Source organism: Ahaetulla prasina, chromosome 3, assembly GCF_028640845.1.
Source record: "Ahaetulla prasina isolate Xishuangbanna chromosome 3, ASM2864084v1, whole genome shotgun sequence".
NCBI lineage: Eukaryota > Metazoa > Chordata > Lepidosauria > Squamata > Colubridae > Ahaetulla > Ahaetulla prasina.
The window spans coordinates 144,857,062-144,874,108 of NC_080541.1; the positions used below are offsets into that span (position 1 = coordinate 144,857,062).

The 17,047-nt window shown below is 36.2% G+C and overlaps 1 protein-coding gene across 2 annotated transcripts in view; it reads right to left on the bottom strand.

The window, feature by feature from the left end:
* DPYD (dihydropyrimidine dehydrogenase) overlaps positions 1-17,047 on the bottom strand; it is a 684,632-nt gene that overhangs the window by 15,149 nt on the left and 652,436 nt on the right. For both annotated transcript variants that reach the window (XM_058176033.1, XM_058176032.1), the window contains one exon: positions 7,328-7,471. In XM_058176033.1, coding sequence (XP_058032016.1) covers positions 7,328-7,471 — 144 coding nt within the window. The remainder of the gene's footprint in view (positions 1-7,327; positions 7,472-17,047) is intronic.

Consider the following 17,047-nt stretch of genomic DNA (forward strand, 5'->3'; position numbering starts at 1 on the left):
GTATTTTTCCAGAACAAAGTGATACTGGAGCTGACACATCTTCCTTCCTTCCTTCCTTCCTTCCTTCCTTCCTTCCTTCCTTCCTTCCTTCCGTCCGTCCGTCCTTCCTTCCTTCCTCCCTCCCTCCCTCCCTCCCTCTCTGTGCACACCTTGTATCATAGAATTATAGAAGAGGTGACAGAAAGACCATATAATCTTGGCAAATAATTGTATAGCAACTGCAGACTGCATCTATCTGTCTGTCTGTCTGCCTACCCCCCTCCCCTACTCTCTCTCTCTCTCTCTCTCTCACACACACACACACACAGACAGATGTGCAATATAAAAGCCTGACTACTGGTTCCTTGGCAGTAGTAGAAACCCCTCCCTTGGCAATCTTCCTTAGGCAAGGTGCTTTAGTCCATCCCATAAGTCAATCTTAACAGTGAATCTGATCTTGATCCCTTTTAGTCACATTCTATCAGTTTCCTAATGTCAATAGAAACCTGTCCAGCTTGATTTTACTTGCTTATCTAGGTAGCTTGTAACTTCGACTAGCTCCATTTCATATCTGAAAATTGATAATCCTCCACTTATGAAAGAGATTGCATTTGGCAGAACAACAGCCATGATGACCCCAAAGAATGATATTAAAGGCAATGGAAAAAAGTAGTTTATTTAAAATAAAATAAAATCAAGTGTATATTTTGGAGTGTTTGTAATTTATTCTGTGAGTGAAGCAATCTACACATTGACAGAATGTAATAGATGCGTATGAATCAGTTGTACACATTTTCCATGTATTTGCCCAGAAGATAGAATACAAAAGTCAAACAAAATTCATTCTTAAAAGATACATTATGTTGTGTAAAATGTTTTTTCTAAACATGCATTCTATTCAGTGCATTTGAAACAAGTATTTTTTTTCATTTTTTCCTTTTAGTTGAGACCCATACTATGGCCAGCTGACACGTGCAGCTTATTTTGGGAGGCAATGAAATTTGTAAATCTTGACTTCTCAAGCATGTCTAACAGATATATGTCTCCTAATAATAATAAGACTGCACAAACTGAGTACAAAAATGACATGACGAATTGGAACAATAGTGCATTGGAATATCATTTGCTTGCAAGCAAGAACTAGCAAGACCACAATATAGACAAAGTAGAAGAAAATGAAGAAATTAAAGAGCTCTGGGACTTTAGAATACATGTGACACCCCAGATGTAACAATTATTGATAAGAAAGGCAAAGAAGTCTGGAAAATGAATATTGCAGTACCTGGAGGCAATAAAATAGAAGAGAAAGAATTGGAGAAAAATCACAAAATGCCTGCAAATAGAAGTAGAACAACTGTGGCAAAAGAAAACAAAGATAGTACCAATAATAATTAGGTGACTTGGGTGCAATCCCAAAACATCTGGACCACCTTGCAAACATCATCAGCATTGACAAAATTACCACGAGTCAATTGCAAAAGGCAGCTTTACTTGGAATAGCTTACATCCAGTAACGATGCCTTTAATCCCTTCAGATAATATCTGCCTACCCCAGACTTTTGGGAAGGACTTGATTGGTGGCTAAAAATACAGTTTAGACATCTGGGTCTCTGAGCAACCAACAACAAAAATAATAATTGTAAACATTTTCTTTGCACTCCATTAGATTAAGAACAATTTTGGGCAGGTATTTTTAAGTAGAATTCTCCAGTATTATTCATGTAGATTCTTTGCAATTGAAGGCAGTTTATTTAATGTATTTATTGCATTTATAAATTTCTCCCCTACCTATCAGGTGCCTAGGGCTATGTACAATAAAAACAATTAAAGCTCCCCATAAATCCAAGGAGCAAGGGAGCCAAACTCATTTAATATGCCTTCAGAACAATATTAAAATAAGGTAGTTTTGCTTCTTCTGTAGTTCTGGCTTACCCTGCTTGCAAAGCAACATTGAAAAGTGAGTTTGGATTGACTTCACTTTTGTCCTGGAGGAAGCACTACAATCAGGATGCTGCTAATAAAAAGACCCTGTTTTCAATAGCCATCAATCTAGCTCTCTAGCTGGTGTGGCACAAATAGGCTATAGGTCAGAGAGGGGGGAAAATGTCACCAGGCAAAATATAAGATATGCATAAAGAAAGTCTTCTCTTTTAACCCCAAGGCCCAATTCAACATATTTTTGAAATTATTTGTAGTGCACCATGACCTAAAGTTCTTAGAATGATTTAAAAAGGAACAGAAAATAAAGCAGCTGAATACAGCAACGCCTTTAAATACATTCCTATTGTTTCTAATGATTCCAGGTGTGGCATTATAGATAATTCTATGGTGATTCCATCTTTGGTCACTAAGGTGGCAAAACAATACTGCTATAGGAGGATTTGTTCCTTTTTTATCAGCACGTGTGTGATTTTGATCACCACACTTGCAAAATAGTATTAAAGAGCTGGAAGGGCAACCAAGACGATTCATGGGCTAAAGAAAGTACCCTATAAGAAACATTATGTCTAGGATTTTTTTAGCCTGAAGTGAAGATCATATTGGTATATCAAAAATACATAATAGGAAAAAAATGTTTACAGAAGTAATCTAAAGTGGCAAGTAAAATGGAGTAAACAATTGCAAACTATACTGTAAATACATGGGAGGAAATTAAAGTAAGCAAGTGACTTTCATGGATTTTGGTATAATGTTTACAAAATATTCGTTAAGAACCGAGAAAAAGGGAATGTGGAAAGAATGCTGTCCTACCCATCATGATATATGGAAGTAAGTGTTGGGTACATCCTAAGAAACAAATAAACAAAAAAAAAGCTGAACACAGTAGAAATTGGCTACGTAAGAAGTAATAAGATAAGAAGAGAGAGGGTTTGATGAATGTGGCTTGAATATAGAAGTGACTGATCAATATGAAAGAAAAACATTGAGCTACTTTGGTTATGCAGAGAGAATGAATGAAAACTGCACCGTAAACAAATTTCTGAAGGAAAGAACAATTAATAAGTGGAACGACTTGCCTTCAGAAGTTGTGAATGCTCCAACACTGGAAATTTTTAAGACTTGTGGACTTCAGCTCCCAGAGTTCCTCAGCCAGCTTTGCTTGCATTGAGCTTGCTGGCTGAGGAACTCTGGGAGGTGAAGTCCACAAGTCTTAAAAGAGCCAAGTTTGCAGACCCCTGGGCTAGGGGAAAGGGCAAGGGAAAGAAACAGAACCCACCAAAAAAAATGTGGTTGGATGAAATTTGTGGAAACTTCAAAATGGACAACTGAGAAGCCTAAAAGAACAAAAGGCAACATATGACTCAGCGTGGGGATGTGAAAACAAGCACACTTTTGGTGTTTTGTCTCTTACAGTATTAGTGCTAGTTGTCACTCACTAAAACCATATATTTTGAAACTTGGGGCTGATAAAAGGATGTGTTTCTCTATATACAGTTCAACTATGAAATTTGCTACTTTTAGATGTGATGACAGATGATTTAAAAAGGAACAGAAAATAAAGCAGCTGAATACAGCAACGCCTTTAAATACATTCCTATTGTTTCTAATGATTCCAGGTGTGGCATTATAGATAATTCTATGGTGATTCCATCTTTGGAGAACTGGTCACTAAGGTGGCAAAACAATACTGCTATAGGAGGATTTGTTCCTTTTTTATCAGCACGTGTGTGATTTTGATCACCACACTTGCAAAATAGTATTAAAGAGCTGGAAGGGCAACCAAGACGATTCATGGGCTAAAGAAAGTACCCTATAAGAAACATTATGTCTAGGATTTTTTTAGCCTGAAGTGAAGATCATATTGGTATATCAAAAATACATAATAGGAAAAAATGTGGTTGGATGAAATTTGTGGAAACTTCAAAATGGACAACTGAGAAGCCTAAAAGAACAAAAGGCAACATATGACTCAGCGTGGGGATGTGAAAACAAGCACACTTTTGGTGTTTTGTCTCTTACAGTATTAGTGCTAGTTGTCACTCACTAAAACCATATATTTTGAAACTTGGGGCTGATAAAAGGATGTGTTTCTCTATATACAGTTCAACTATGAAATTTGCTACTTTTAGATGTGATGACAGATGATTTAAAATCAGGGCAGAAAGCCAATTTGAGGTAATGGCTAAAGGCATCAGATTAGAAACACAAGTTAAAATAGGAAGAAATGGTAAGTGAACACCTGTCTACCCTAGACGAGTTCAAATCACCAGGACCGGATGGATTACACCCAAGGTTCTGAAGGAACTGGCAGACGTGATCTCAGAACCACTGAACTCTTTTAAGACTTGTGGACTTCAGCTCCCAGAGTTCCTCAGTCAGCTTTGCTTGCATTGAGCTTGCTGGCTGAGGAACTCTGGGAGGTGAAGTCCACAAGTCTTAAAAGAGCCAAGTTTGCAGACCCCTGCGCTAGGAGAAAGGGCAAGGGAAAGAAACAAGGGAAAGAACCAAGGCAAGGGAAAGAAACAGAACCCACCAAAAAAAATGTGGTTGGATGAAATTTGTGGAAACTTCAAAATGGACAACTGAGAAGCCTAAAAGAACAAAAGGCAACATATGACTCAGCGTGGGGATGTGAAAACAAGCACACTTTTGGTGTTTTGCCTCTTACAGTATTAGTGCTAGTTGTCACTCACTAAAACCATATATTTTGAAACTTGGGGCTGATAAAAGGATGTGTTTCTCTATATACAGTTCAACTATGAAATTTGCTACATTTAGATGTGATGACAGATGATTTAAAATCAGGGCAGAAAGCCAATTTGAGGTAATGGCTAAAGGCATCAGATTAGAAACCAGAAGATCATGAGTTAGTCCTGCCCTAAGAGAGCCTGTCTAGTGGTTAAGGCATTAAACTAGAAACTAGGAGATTGAGAGTTCTAGATTTGTCTTACGCATGGAGTCAGCTGTTCTTGGGCCATTTACTTCCAAAATCTGGCCAAGAACACTGCAGGGATTCATAAAGGCAGTTACCAGGAGTCAACACTGGCTCAAAGAGACAGATCCACAGGACTCCTACCTTGGAGACAGAGTCAGTTGAATAATTTTGGACCACTCGCTCTCTCTGAACCCTAGGAAGAAGTTAATGGTAAAACCCTTCTGAAAATGTTGCCAAGAGAATTGCAGGGACTCGTTCAGACAATCACTAAGAGTCAGACCTGACTTGAGGGCAGAGAAATAAAGCAGAACCAGACACATTAAGGGCAAGATCTATGAATACTTTTTAGTCTTGATGGCAATATTCTCTTTCCCACCTAGTAAGTGATATAAATTAAATTCGAGCTGCTGAGAACCAAAAATGGAAAAGGACTAGCATCTTCTTGTTCATATTTGTCAGCTTCTTGGATGTTTCTGGTTGAAATGGTGGACTAGGTAAATTGTTAGACTCATTCAATAGGACTCTTACATTTTTAAAAAATGCTATTGTAGAAGTTCAGGTTCAGGATCACTTAATACATATAGTTTATAAAATAATTAGATTTTAAAATAATTCTTCACAAGGAACAACCTTAATCAATAGGTATTACAGTAATTTCTCTACCCATTCTGGCTCAATTTTTAAGTGACAATGGTAATAGAAAGCATATTTATTCAGAAGTGTATTGAGCATTGTAAAAATCAGTGTGCTGTAATGGTTAATGTTATCACATTAGGACTGGGAAGAACGATGTTCAAATTTGCCCTTAGCAATGGAAACTTACTCAGTGACTATGGGCCACTTTCTCTCAATCTAACCTATTTTACAGGGCTTGTGGCATATGGATAAAATAAAAGCAGATGCAAATAAGCTACTTGGAACTCCTGAAGGAGAGTTGGAATATAAATGTAAAAGACTGTTCAAATGCTAGTGTTTTGAAAGTATTTTCCTTGCTGTTTCATGAATTTCTTTTATTTTGGTTGTTATTTTATTGGGCTGATATTTGATTACAAATCAGTTCTTCTTCTTTTAAAATTATTGTTTCTATTTTTTTAAATTTGTAATCTGTTTCTGCCCAATCTCTTATTTTAATTATTATTTCATGAGGCTATCTTTGTTCAGACTCTTGTTCATCTAATTGTTCAATTCTTTTTATAGCAAAAATCTCTCTCTCTCCCCACCCCCTCTCTTTCTCTGTGTGCATTTGTCTTTATCTGCTCTTTCACTTCTCCTCAATATCTTTTCTCAATTCTCAGTTTCATCTGCTGTGGCAAAGTTAGCCCTCAGTGAAACTGCAGGTCCTTTTCTCCCTGATGATTTCATCAATATTTTTCCTGCAAGGAAAATAAAACTGTAAAACCCCTAAGGTGACAATGTCTTTGAAAGCACCAAGCCCTCTCAAAATAAATAAAGAACAATATTTGTTTGGTGTTTTCATGTGCAAAGAATGTTTTCACGTACACAGAGAAAAGACATGAAGATACAGTGGTATCAGAAAACCATTGCTTGGAATAGCAATATTATGTAAATTTCTAGCAGCTGAGAGAGGAAGTATAACGATACACAACCAGACATTGGTCATATGTCACTACTCCTTTTACAACTCTGTAAAGTGTATAAGGGGAAAATGTCAAGGATCACACAACATGAAAAACCTAAGACTCACTTTCACAGGTCATCTTCTGTTCCATCTGAGGCCAATACACAATGCTTGTATAAATTAATCTAGCTTCCCTGAAAATACAAAACCACACTACAGAGATATAGTTCATTTTAGCATATCTTTGATTTTGTATTTTACTGCATGTTAGATATGCATGTTAGCCTAATACAAATATCAATTTCTGGTTATCTAAATAGTGGCCTAAACCACACAAACAATGCCTTTTAGTAACTTTACTCAGTACATATTTACAAATAGTCCTCAATTTAGGACCAGAATTGGGGCCAGAATTTTCACTGCTAGTAAAAGTGGTTGTTAAATGAGTTCTGTTCAATTTTAAAATATTTTGCCACAGTTCTAAAACGGATCACTGCAGTTGTTAAGCAAACCCAGGGTCCCCCATTGATTTTGCCTGTCGGAAGCCAGTTGGGAAGGTTCGCATGTGGCAATCACATGATCCTGGGGCAATCATATTTACAACCATTATAAATATGAGGCAGCTGCCAAGTACCCAAATTCTGATCAAATGACTACTGGCGATGCTGTGATGGGATGTAAGTCCGAGGACCAGTCATTTTTTCCCCCAGTTCTGCTGTAACTTTGCACATTTATTTAGTCACTAAATAAATGGATCTAAGTCGAGGATTGCATATATAAGATTATAGATATGCTAGCCACACACCCACAGAACAAAATATAATCATAAATGCAAAAACGTTGTTTTGAGAAAGCTACTTTTCCTTTATGCGAAACTTCTATTTATTTCTTACCTTCACGGCTGAGATGGGCTTCTTTGGAACAAAACACTTTCTCTCAAGCTGGGAAAGAAGGCTGCTCTGTCCCTTTAGTTTCAGCTTATTTTCAGCTATTATCTTCTTTCGTTGCTCAAGGTAGGGTCCAAAGCTGGGAAGCTTCTATAAGAAATAAGAGGTATGGAATTACTGCTGCAGTCCTGGCACCCTTCGGCAAACAAAACTGAGATCCCTTCCCAGGTTTTTAGTGGTAACATCATGTATATTGTATTGAGCAGTAGTGGGTTCCACTTACCTTCGCTACCGTTTTGGAACTGGGAGCGCGTGTGGGCTCGTGGCGCTTCTGCGCATGTGCAGAACCTTCTGTGCATGTGCAGAGCGTCCGTAATGACGTCCAGGCAGGTGGGAGAGCCTCCCGCCGCCGCCACTACTGGTTCATGGGAAGTGGGGAGAACTGGTAGAAACCCACCACTGGTATTGAGGATTTGAAAGCTCAGCCAATCTCTTCTTCTCTTTGTGCTTCAGGTTTTTAAAAAAATATGTTTTTAAAGAGCCACACGTATATTTTGCTAACTAATCAAGTATTCACATTCCTTTTTAAAGTTTTTTTTAATTGTAAATGCTGCATGTGGAGCTGGGTTTGAGGGAAAGGTAGGCAACCTTGTTACATCTCACAAATGCCTAGCTGATCAGCATTTTGCACAGAGAGCTGTGCTACAAACATATAGGGCTCGTCTTCCCACTTCACGAATTTAGCACTTAGGACAAAGGATTGTATCGAACAAGGATTATGAGCACAATGCTAAACTATATATTTTTGCCTGGGCATTATACATACTTAATATATCTTTCCTAATCTTATAATTCTTCCTATTGTTGTCTGTCATTTTTATAGCTCTTAGTTGACAAGCATACATCCTTCGTGAATCTCAGGCTGAGGTCTCAGAAGTATTAAGATGTACTACAATTACTGTGAAGAACTCAAGAGTTTTAGGATGGACTACAAGTGCTCTAGAAAATCATGTGGTCAACCGAAGATAAAATCCAGCTTGAATGAGAACAAAGCAAGACAGATCTTAGAAACGAACATGAAAGGAAATTTGCTTTTATCCATGACTAAGCTGTTAAATGGGATATTTGTTCCATTAATGGAAAAGGGAAAACTTTTGAACTGATGAAATGCTATAAACATTTCTAACAGCAGGTCAGAATGAAGTCAGAGGAAGATATGATTAGATTAGATATTTATATATATATAAATCTAGAACAGATGAGAATAATGAGTAAAACGTATTCATCTGGGTCTTTCTGAAGTAAATTTTATTCTAAAACCTTACACACCACACGATGAGGTACAAAACATTCTTTTATAGCTGATTATGATACCAGCACCAACAACACAGCTACTAAAAGATATTCGAGGTAATTAATTCCAAAACCAACCAAGTAAATGACATCAATTTAATTTCTCTTAGACAGCAAACCATTCAAGGCACCTGACGAAATTTAAAAATTAGAATATAAAATGTTCAAAATACAATAATGATAAATGTTAAAACTGTGAAACAATTAAAGGCTTGCTGAAAGAGGTGTTTTTATAGATTCTGTAAATATTGGCAGAGAGAGGGACCAATCACAACTCCAAAAGAAGTGAACAGGAACAAAGGCAGTGGTGTGATTCTACCGGTTCTAGTGAATTAGTAGTGGCGGGGGGGGGCTCCGCCCACCCGCCCGGATGTTATCATGGATGCTCTGCGCATGCGCAGAAGGCTCTGCACATGCACACTCACATTTCCAAACTGGTAGCAAAGGTAAGTGAATACCACTACTGAACAAAGGTAGAGAATACCAGCTCTTGTGTGCCAGTAGAAAGGGTCTCTAACAGAAAGAGCACCTTTGAAAGGATTCTTCTGATCTTAACAATCGGACAGATTCATCATGGGAGAAGCAGTCCCTTAAATTGTCACATCTTAAGCCACTTAGGTTTTTTGATTCAATACTATCATTTTAAATTGTCCTTGGGAAGGAATTGATAATCAGTGCCTAAGATTCAGGGGAGGTATCTAATCCTGTTCTTGCAGTAATCAGCAACATCCAGAATCATTTTCAGAGTTAACCCCACATGAAGCATGTTGCGGGAATAAAGATGGGATGTAACTAAAGCATGAATAATTATTGCTAGCTCTGTCCAGGATATGATATGATAGGTGTGGCTGGACAGAATTTTGCTCCTAAAAACGAAAGCCAATTGCAAATCCATTTTAGCATATTAGTCTTAATCTACTCTATTGCTGAATTTGGGCACGTTCAGGTAGCTTTCCTAGAATTGGGGCAAGAAAAAGTAGAATTGAGAATCATCAGCATTTTGATAACACCCAATTCAGAAATCCCAGATGACTTTGATAGCCAGTTCCCTAAATACTGACCAATAATATGATATTTTGTGTATCACCAGAGGCCAAAGGCCTACTTGTCAAACTGTCCCCAGCACCATTTTGTTCATGTGGTCTGGTGAGATTAGAACCATTGTAAAATTGTGATAAGGTGTAATCTTCTAGGTAGTCCACTTAATTCTTAATGATGCTAAAAATGGTAAAAAGGTCAATACAGAAAGAGAAACAAAAACCCAGATGATCACACCCACCGTACTATTTAGGTTATCTATGAAGATGATCAAAGTAATTTCAGAACTATATTCTGCCAAAATATCAGCTGAAATGGATCCAGAAAAATCAACATAATTTATTTATTATATATTTATATTTCCTATCTATTCTACCTATAGGGAGGTATTGATCATCAGCTTCAATCATATTGTTAATTCCATCAGTCAGGAGAGCTGACAGGTAAGTAAACAGGTAGTAGCTGTTATCTGCCATACGCTTATCCATATATCTAACAAGCATCCTCATTCCAAAATAATAGAAACAAACATGTGCCAAGGTTACATCCCTATGAGTTGTCTCAATGCTGCAATTTCCATCCTTTCCATATTTTTATGCAATGTTAGGATGCAAATATAAAAGGACATCACAAGATGCATTTTGTAATTAGATATCCTTTCGGTTTGGAACCTATACCTCCAGCAAATCGCTTCCACAGATTACAATTTTAATATTCAGATATGCTCCCCTGACTGTTTGTGTATTCCTTTCTTTTTGTCACCATGCTTCATTTATATAATTTTGAAAAGTTTTTCAATATGTTATACTTCCCTAGTTTTAGCTACAAACTGAAGTATTACTGAGATTTTGCATTATCCCTGCTCATGGTAAAAATATAATACAATATAGACTGCAAGGTTTGGGGTACAGGAACCTGGAAAGTGTAACAGTGTAAAAATGATCGTATAGAATAGGGGTGTCAAACTTGCAACAACATGTTGTTGTCACATGATATAGCTCAACGTTTTCCCCCTTCGCTAAAACGGGCATGGGCCTGGCCAGTGCGTGACATTCAGCCCATGGGCCATGAGTTTGACACGCCTGCTATAGAACAATATGCTTGTATATTTTACACAGTAGATTTCAGAGTTGGAATCTGTGAAGTTGTATATTTATAAAATTCTCATATATACAGTATAAATAAATATTTGTACAATGAAAAATGACACATGCTTATTTTCATATTAGCAGGAAAATGAATTCAATGGATAGACATAGAACTTGGAGAAGCAAACCCATTTACTTAACATTTTACTTTTCCTTCTCCTTAGAGCAAATGGATTTGCCACAAAACTTTATAAAGCATGCTCTTAGATTATTTTGACATGGCAGCTAGAGGGATATTGGATCTGTTACTATAATAGCAGTAAGTTCTATGCAAACTCTAAAAAGTGCTAATTTTATTCATTTCACTGTTTGACCTCACTGAGCTTAATCTTTAGCCTGTAGGCTTGCTTTCACAGAATGCAGTAATGGAGAGGAATGCTAAATTTCAAATACTGCCAGAATGCTGGTTCCAGTTTTATGAACATGCCAGTGTCCACAGATAATGACAATATGCTAACTGGATAAAGCCAGCTTCATCTCAGGAAGGTAATCATGATATTAGAGCGATCAAATAGTGTTATGAATCCAAACAAGTTGTTAGTGTTGACTTGTTCCTTGAAAATGGAATATGCTGTGGGACAACCTCATCTCCCTTTTCACTATCTGGAAATATTTATAAGTAAGCCAAGTTACATAACAATTTCATAGTCATTTAATGCAATTCACTATCACTTTCAGGATCAAACTTGGTGTTTCATATTAAATATAGATTTTTTTGCACTGACAGAACCCTATGTCTAATTCCTTTCTTCTCACCCAACAGTTCACACTGAAATTTTCTTTTATTGTTTATTATTAATAATTTTGTGACCATCCAAGCAAGCTAAAACTGTATTTTACTCACAAATGGAAGTGAGTTTATGCAAAATAACACACATATCAATGCTTCTATTGAATGAGAATCAGGTGTTTTGAAACCAATTTCTACTGCTACATGAATTCCTACTTAGGTTTAAACAAAATCTCATCAATTTCTTTAAAAAAAAAAGAAAATGTAGAAAATAAAGTTTACTTAAGTGGAGAAATCCCAAAGAATGAAGAATTCTATAAAATGTCCCAGTATTAACTTCATCATGCTCCAGACGACTATGTAATCTAACAGCCATGCATTGGTCTGATTTAGATGAATGTTGACAAAAAATAAGCTGTTTAGGAAGCAATGGTTTTTCTAACACTGATGATGATAGGCAAGCAGCTCCTGTTATAGCTGAAGTATATTTGACTAAGGGAAGACTTAACACCATTATTGTATCTAAGAACAACTGAGGAGAATACCAGCAGAATACTTGGCCTACGCCGTTGAGCTGGAACAATCTGGAACACCTACAAATAAATCCATGAGTGAAAGTATCAGACTGCCTGAAATTACTTAAAAAAAACCAGTTGGAATGCAGTAGGGTAAGCTGATGTTATAGCTTCAGCTATAAAAATATCTTCAAAAGTTCTGTTAGGTTGCTGAAATTCTACCATTATAAATCCTTGCTCCTTGAATTTCTCTTATCTAGTTACCTTGGCATTCTGGCTGTTTTACAGCTTACTGATTTATGTTGTGGCTCCTGTTTCTCTCACTTCATTCTTGTGGTCTAGTTTTGATCTTCTATGTGCCTTTCCTGCCTTTATTTGTATAACTTCAGCGGGTATTAAGTAAAATGCAAAGCACAACAGAAGACATCCTTAATTTTGAAATCATATGATGGAATCTCTGTCACTTATTGCCATGCCTCCAAATATTTATTGCCTTTAGACTTTAAAAAATTACTTTTGGATGTTTCATTACACTGCATTCAGCAACAGCTGCAGCCTAAATAAACAGGATAAATTCCTTCAAAGACCATCTGATGTACTGGCAGCTATCAAAACAATTCAATTATATCTTCTTTTCAAAATGGATTAATCATATTTTCAAGAAGGTACATGAAAAGCTAGTGCCAGACAGCTTTGAACTTTATTGGGGGGGGAGTGGTTGGACAGAGTGGTACCCTCAAAAACCTCTTAATGGTTGTATAATGTTATAAAACATCAGTGTAATATTTTTGCTATTATTAAAAATACTTTTGTTGAGAGACAAAATACACAATAGCAGATAGTAGATAATAAGAGTACTTAGGATCTTTTAATGCTCATCCTGCTGTATAAGAAAGGATTGTGCAAAGTAGATGAATACTATTGTTCCTTTATTGCATATAGTGAAGTTATAGTCTCTAGCAGAAGCAAGATCCGTATCAGGAAATTAATGGTCCATAGCTCAGATTTGTTAACCAATATAGCATGTACAGTATGTGTACCTATGTATCTATGTTTTTCATTAGTATTCATAATACCTTTTGATGAGAAGCTATCTGGATAGAGAACAACAATAACAGGAATTGTATCTTCTTAGGATGACCTTCAGACCTCCAGAAGGCATTTCTAGAATCAGAAGCCTTTGTAGTCATTACTGTAACACTAACAGAAGTTGTACCATGTGAAACTCTCCAACCTCAAACTATCCAACACCATTCATCAATTTGGTTTAAGAACCATCGTACAGCATGACACATGTCTCTCCTTTCATCCAAAGGCAAATCTCTTGCACTATGCTTCCAAAAAACAACCTTGCAAGTGATGAACTGTGCAAATCTCCTGTAACCATTTGATTTTTGTTTTAGCATTTCTCAAGGGATTCATTCACTGATGAATTTATCCTCACTGGATAAGTTAAATCCTGTTCATTTAAAGATAGCCGTATCTATCTGTAGAGCTGTTTCTATCAAGATATAAAAAGCATTAGACTGTCAATAGAGAACTCACAACATAATGAATCAACAATGAAACATTAAGCCAGCAAAGCTTTAAGGTGAATAAGCTAGTTCTGGTTATAATTTATTCACAGATCAATCTAAATTCAATTGAGCATATTATGAACTAGGGATTGGTTACCTACCGTAATAGAGATAGCTGAGCAATACCTTAATTTTCAAATTACTGTAATTTCTTATCTGCCTGCCGTCCAACATTTATTATATTAAAAGAAGAGGACAATAATACAGCCAATACTATAGTTTGCTACTATTCGGATATAAAATAACGAACTGAAAAAATCTTGCTCTGAGTACACAAATACTAAATGTTATGAACATTATCAGCATTTATTAATTATCTCCATTATGACAAATATATGCACCAAAATATTTCTATGCAGTAGCCTGCATGGATATATTTGTATATAAAAAAGAAACAGAAAGGAAACATATAGTAAGCGTATATACTGTATTAAGGACTACTGCAGATTCCACAAAAAAATAAAATAGAATTCTAAGCAGCAGCGTGTATTAAGAATATTTGTGATGATTTCCTTTTCTTTACCTCCTAATATTAACTTCTATGGTTGGAGCATATGCCAGATAACCTTTTGAAAAAAAAGAATGCTATTGGCATCTTAAAACATTTGCCCTTTTTGTTGTTTTAAATAATAGTCATTCAGTGTGTAGAATCAGTTCTTCCGCCTGATCTTCTGAAATGTCACAGCTTAAAAAACAGGTGTCCCCGCAGTGCTTTCTGGTTTTTTGTTTTTATTCCTTTCAAGGAATACTTTTACAAAAATAGTTTCCTGAGCATGAAAATTAAAATCAATTTTTTTAAAAAAAAATCCCATGTTCTTTTCACTCAATCTTTTATTAATAAATTCTCTGTCTGTATTTTTCTCTGCTCATTTCTATCCCTAATGGGAAAAACCCCTTTGGTCTTCCAGACACATTTTATACATGCACATCCCACTTGGGAATTAAAAAGAATTCCACTATGAATCTACCATGGTGAAAAGAACTTCGCTGATTCATTTCATTCCGGGAGGATGAACACTAATCAGAATAAAATCCAGCTAGCTCTATTCAGCTCCATGGTCAAACCAGAGACACTAAGGAAAAAATATTTCCCCTGCCATCAGCAGGTGGTCTTTTAAAAAGTTAAAGTGACAAGAAATATCCCGGTGACCCAAATAACCATTTATTACATTTTAGAAAGAAAGGGCAACTTCTTATGGATTCCCTGATCCACTTTGGGAAACATTTTCTACATTTTTCTTAAACAATTGGTTCAAGAAACCCTCAAATTTTCCAGACAAATATCTATTTGCAAAAGGAGCAGAAAAACAGAGCAGATCTTATTCTGGCCCATTTATCTCTAACCTTATTTTATATGTTAGTTTTTAAAATCATTGTAAATAGAAGTATGGTTATGATATAATAGAGGCAACACATTTATTAAGATGTCATCTGACTAGTTCAAGGAATCGATCAATGAATTTGGTCACTGAATTTTGTAAATAACAACATTAGAAACAAAAATGGAAAACCTTGCCCTAGTGGAATATCTGTAGGCATTCTGACTGAACATCAGTGAAATTCCCCTAGAGGGTGTGCATGCATTATATTTTGCCTACAGAACATCTGTGGAAACTCAAAATAAAATTAAAAAAAACCCCAAAGCTACATCCCCCACATCTTAAACCTGATAATATAGTGAAATGCAATGGGAAAGGTCTTGCAAAGACTCACTTTATAGCTGAACAATAAGGAATGTGGCCTTCCTCTGTGAAGAAAATATGTACATATTATTGATGATGTCACATTCATTCCTTGGTTGTTTTACTTGAATAGGAATCTCTTAAACAGTGACTTCAAATGATAGTTTGAGCAAATCAGTGGCAATTTTATTAACCACATCTGTCTCTTTCCTTTTGCTTTCTTATTTTATTTATTTATTTGTTTGTTTGTTTAATTTCCCATCTTTATTATTTTTATAAAAAACTTAAAAGGTACAAACAATATCTAATAGTCCTTTCTCCTCCTATTTTCCTCACAGTAACAATCCTGTGAGGTGAATTGGGCTGAAAAAGAGTGACTGGCCCAAAATCACCCAGCAGGCTTTCATGCCTAAGGCAGGACTAGAATTCACAATCCCCTGGTTTCTAGCCTGCAGTGACCTTTGAAACATGAAGAAAAACACGAGTGAATATTTTTTTGTGGTAGTACACTAGCATTTGAGGTTCTAAAGATGACTTGTTTGGTCTACCTATTATAAAACATTCATCAAACACATTCACATTCACATCACATATATACACATAGAAGAACAGGACCTAAATCGTGTTATGTTCATTTACTTGATGAAAAAATGTCCCAAAGTGAATGATTCCTTCATGAGATGAAGTTGGGAGATGCAAGCAATGGAAAGATTTCTACTTCATGAACATCTGGCCACCTGTCATTTTATAGACAATAGCATTTCATATGAACAAAAGAGATTTGAATTTATCAGGAATTCCTTCAGTAAAGAACGTGTTGAATTTAGATTGCAAACTTGTGGAAAATACACAAAACTAAATCCCTCCTGAATTCAATGGATTTACTTCTGAGTAAACACATGTGAGATTTGCAATGCACATGCTCTTCTTTCTGTGATTTCCATATATTACCATATTCATGACACTGCGAGATGAAAGACACTCCACTTAGTCTCTAACCGGAACATAAAAAAGAAATTAAAACACTGGCAAGCACTTTGTCTTCAGTTCGTTGGGCATATATGAGAAAGAGCTTCCCACCCATTTATGTAAATGAAATTCTGACAGTTTAGCAGACTAAGTTGTAGCAAAGATGACAGCAGCCTGTCTATTAATAAACACCTAACATACTAACAAATGCTACTACTTTCCGCTTTTTCTAAACCCTCATTCTGGGGGGGGGGGAATGTGCTATGCTGGCAAAGCTTGTATAAATAGCATCTAGGTTCTTAGGGTAGTTTAACAAGTAGAGCTTGCAATGTGTTTCTCAAGCAGAATGTAAACAAAAAGGAAAAAGCTGTATACTGATTTAACCTTATGGATTTGGTTACATAAATAACCCATCTTTCACTTAGGTGCTAAGGTAATATACATAAGAGTTCCTGTCAGTTTAACTTCAGAAGAAAAAACCCTATTTGGTTGACAGATCCTTAAATGAGCCAGAATCACCCAATAAGCTCTATGATAAAATAGTGCATTCAAGATGGGCCTCGTTGCTCTATCATCTAACTCTTTCACCATAGAGGCCGCCTTTACAAAATTACTTTCTATATGCTATCCCAAAGGTGCTCTTTTTCAGGAAGCAACTGAACTTTGTTTTTTTTTCCAGTTGCCTCCTGAAAAAGCACCTTTGGGACAACCATG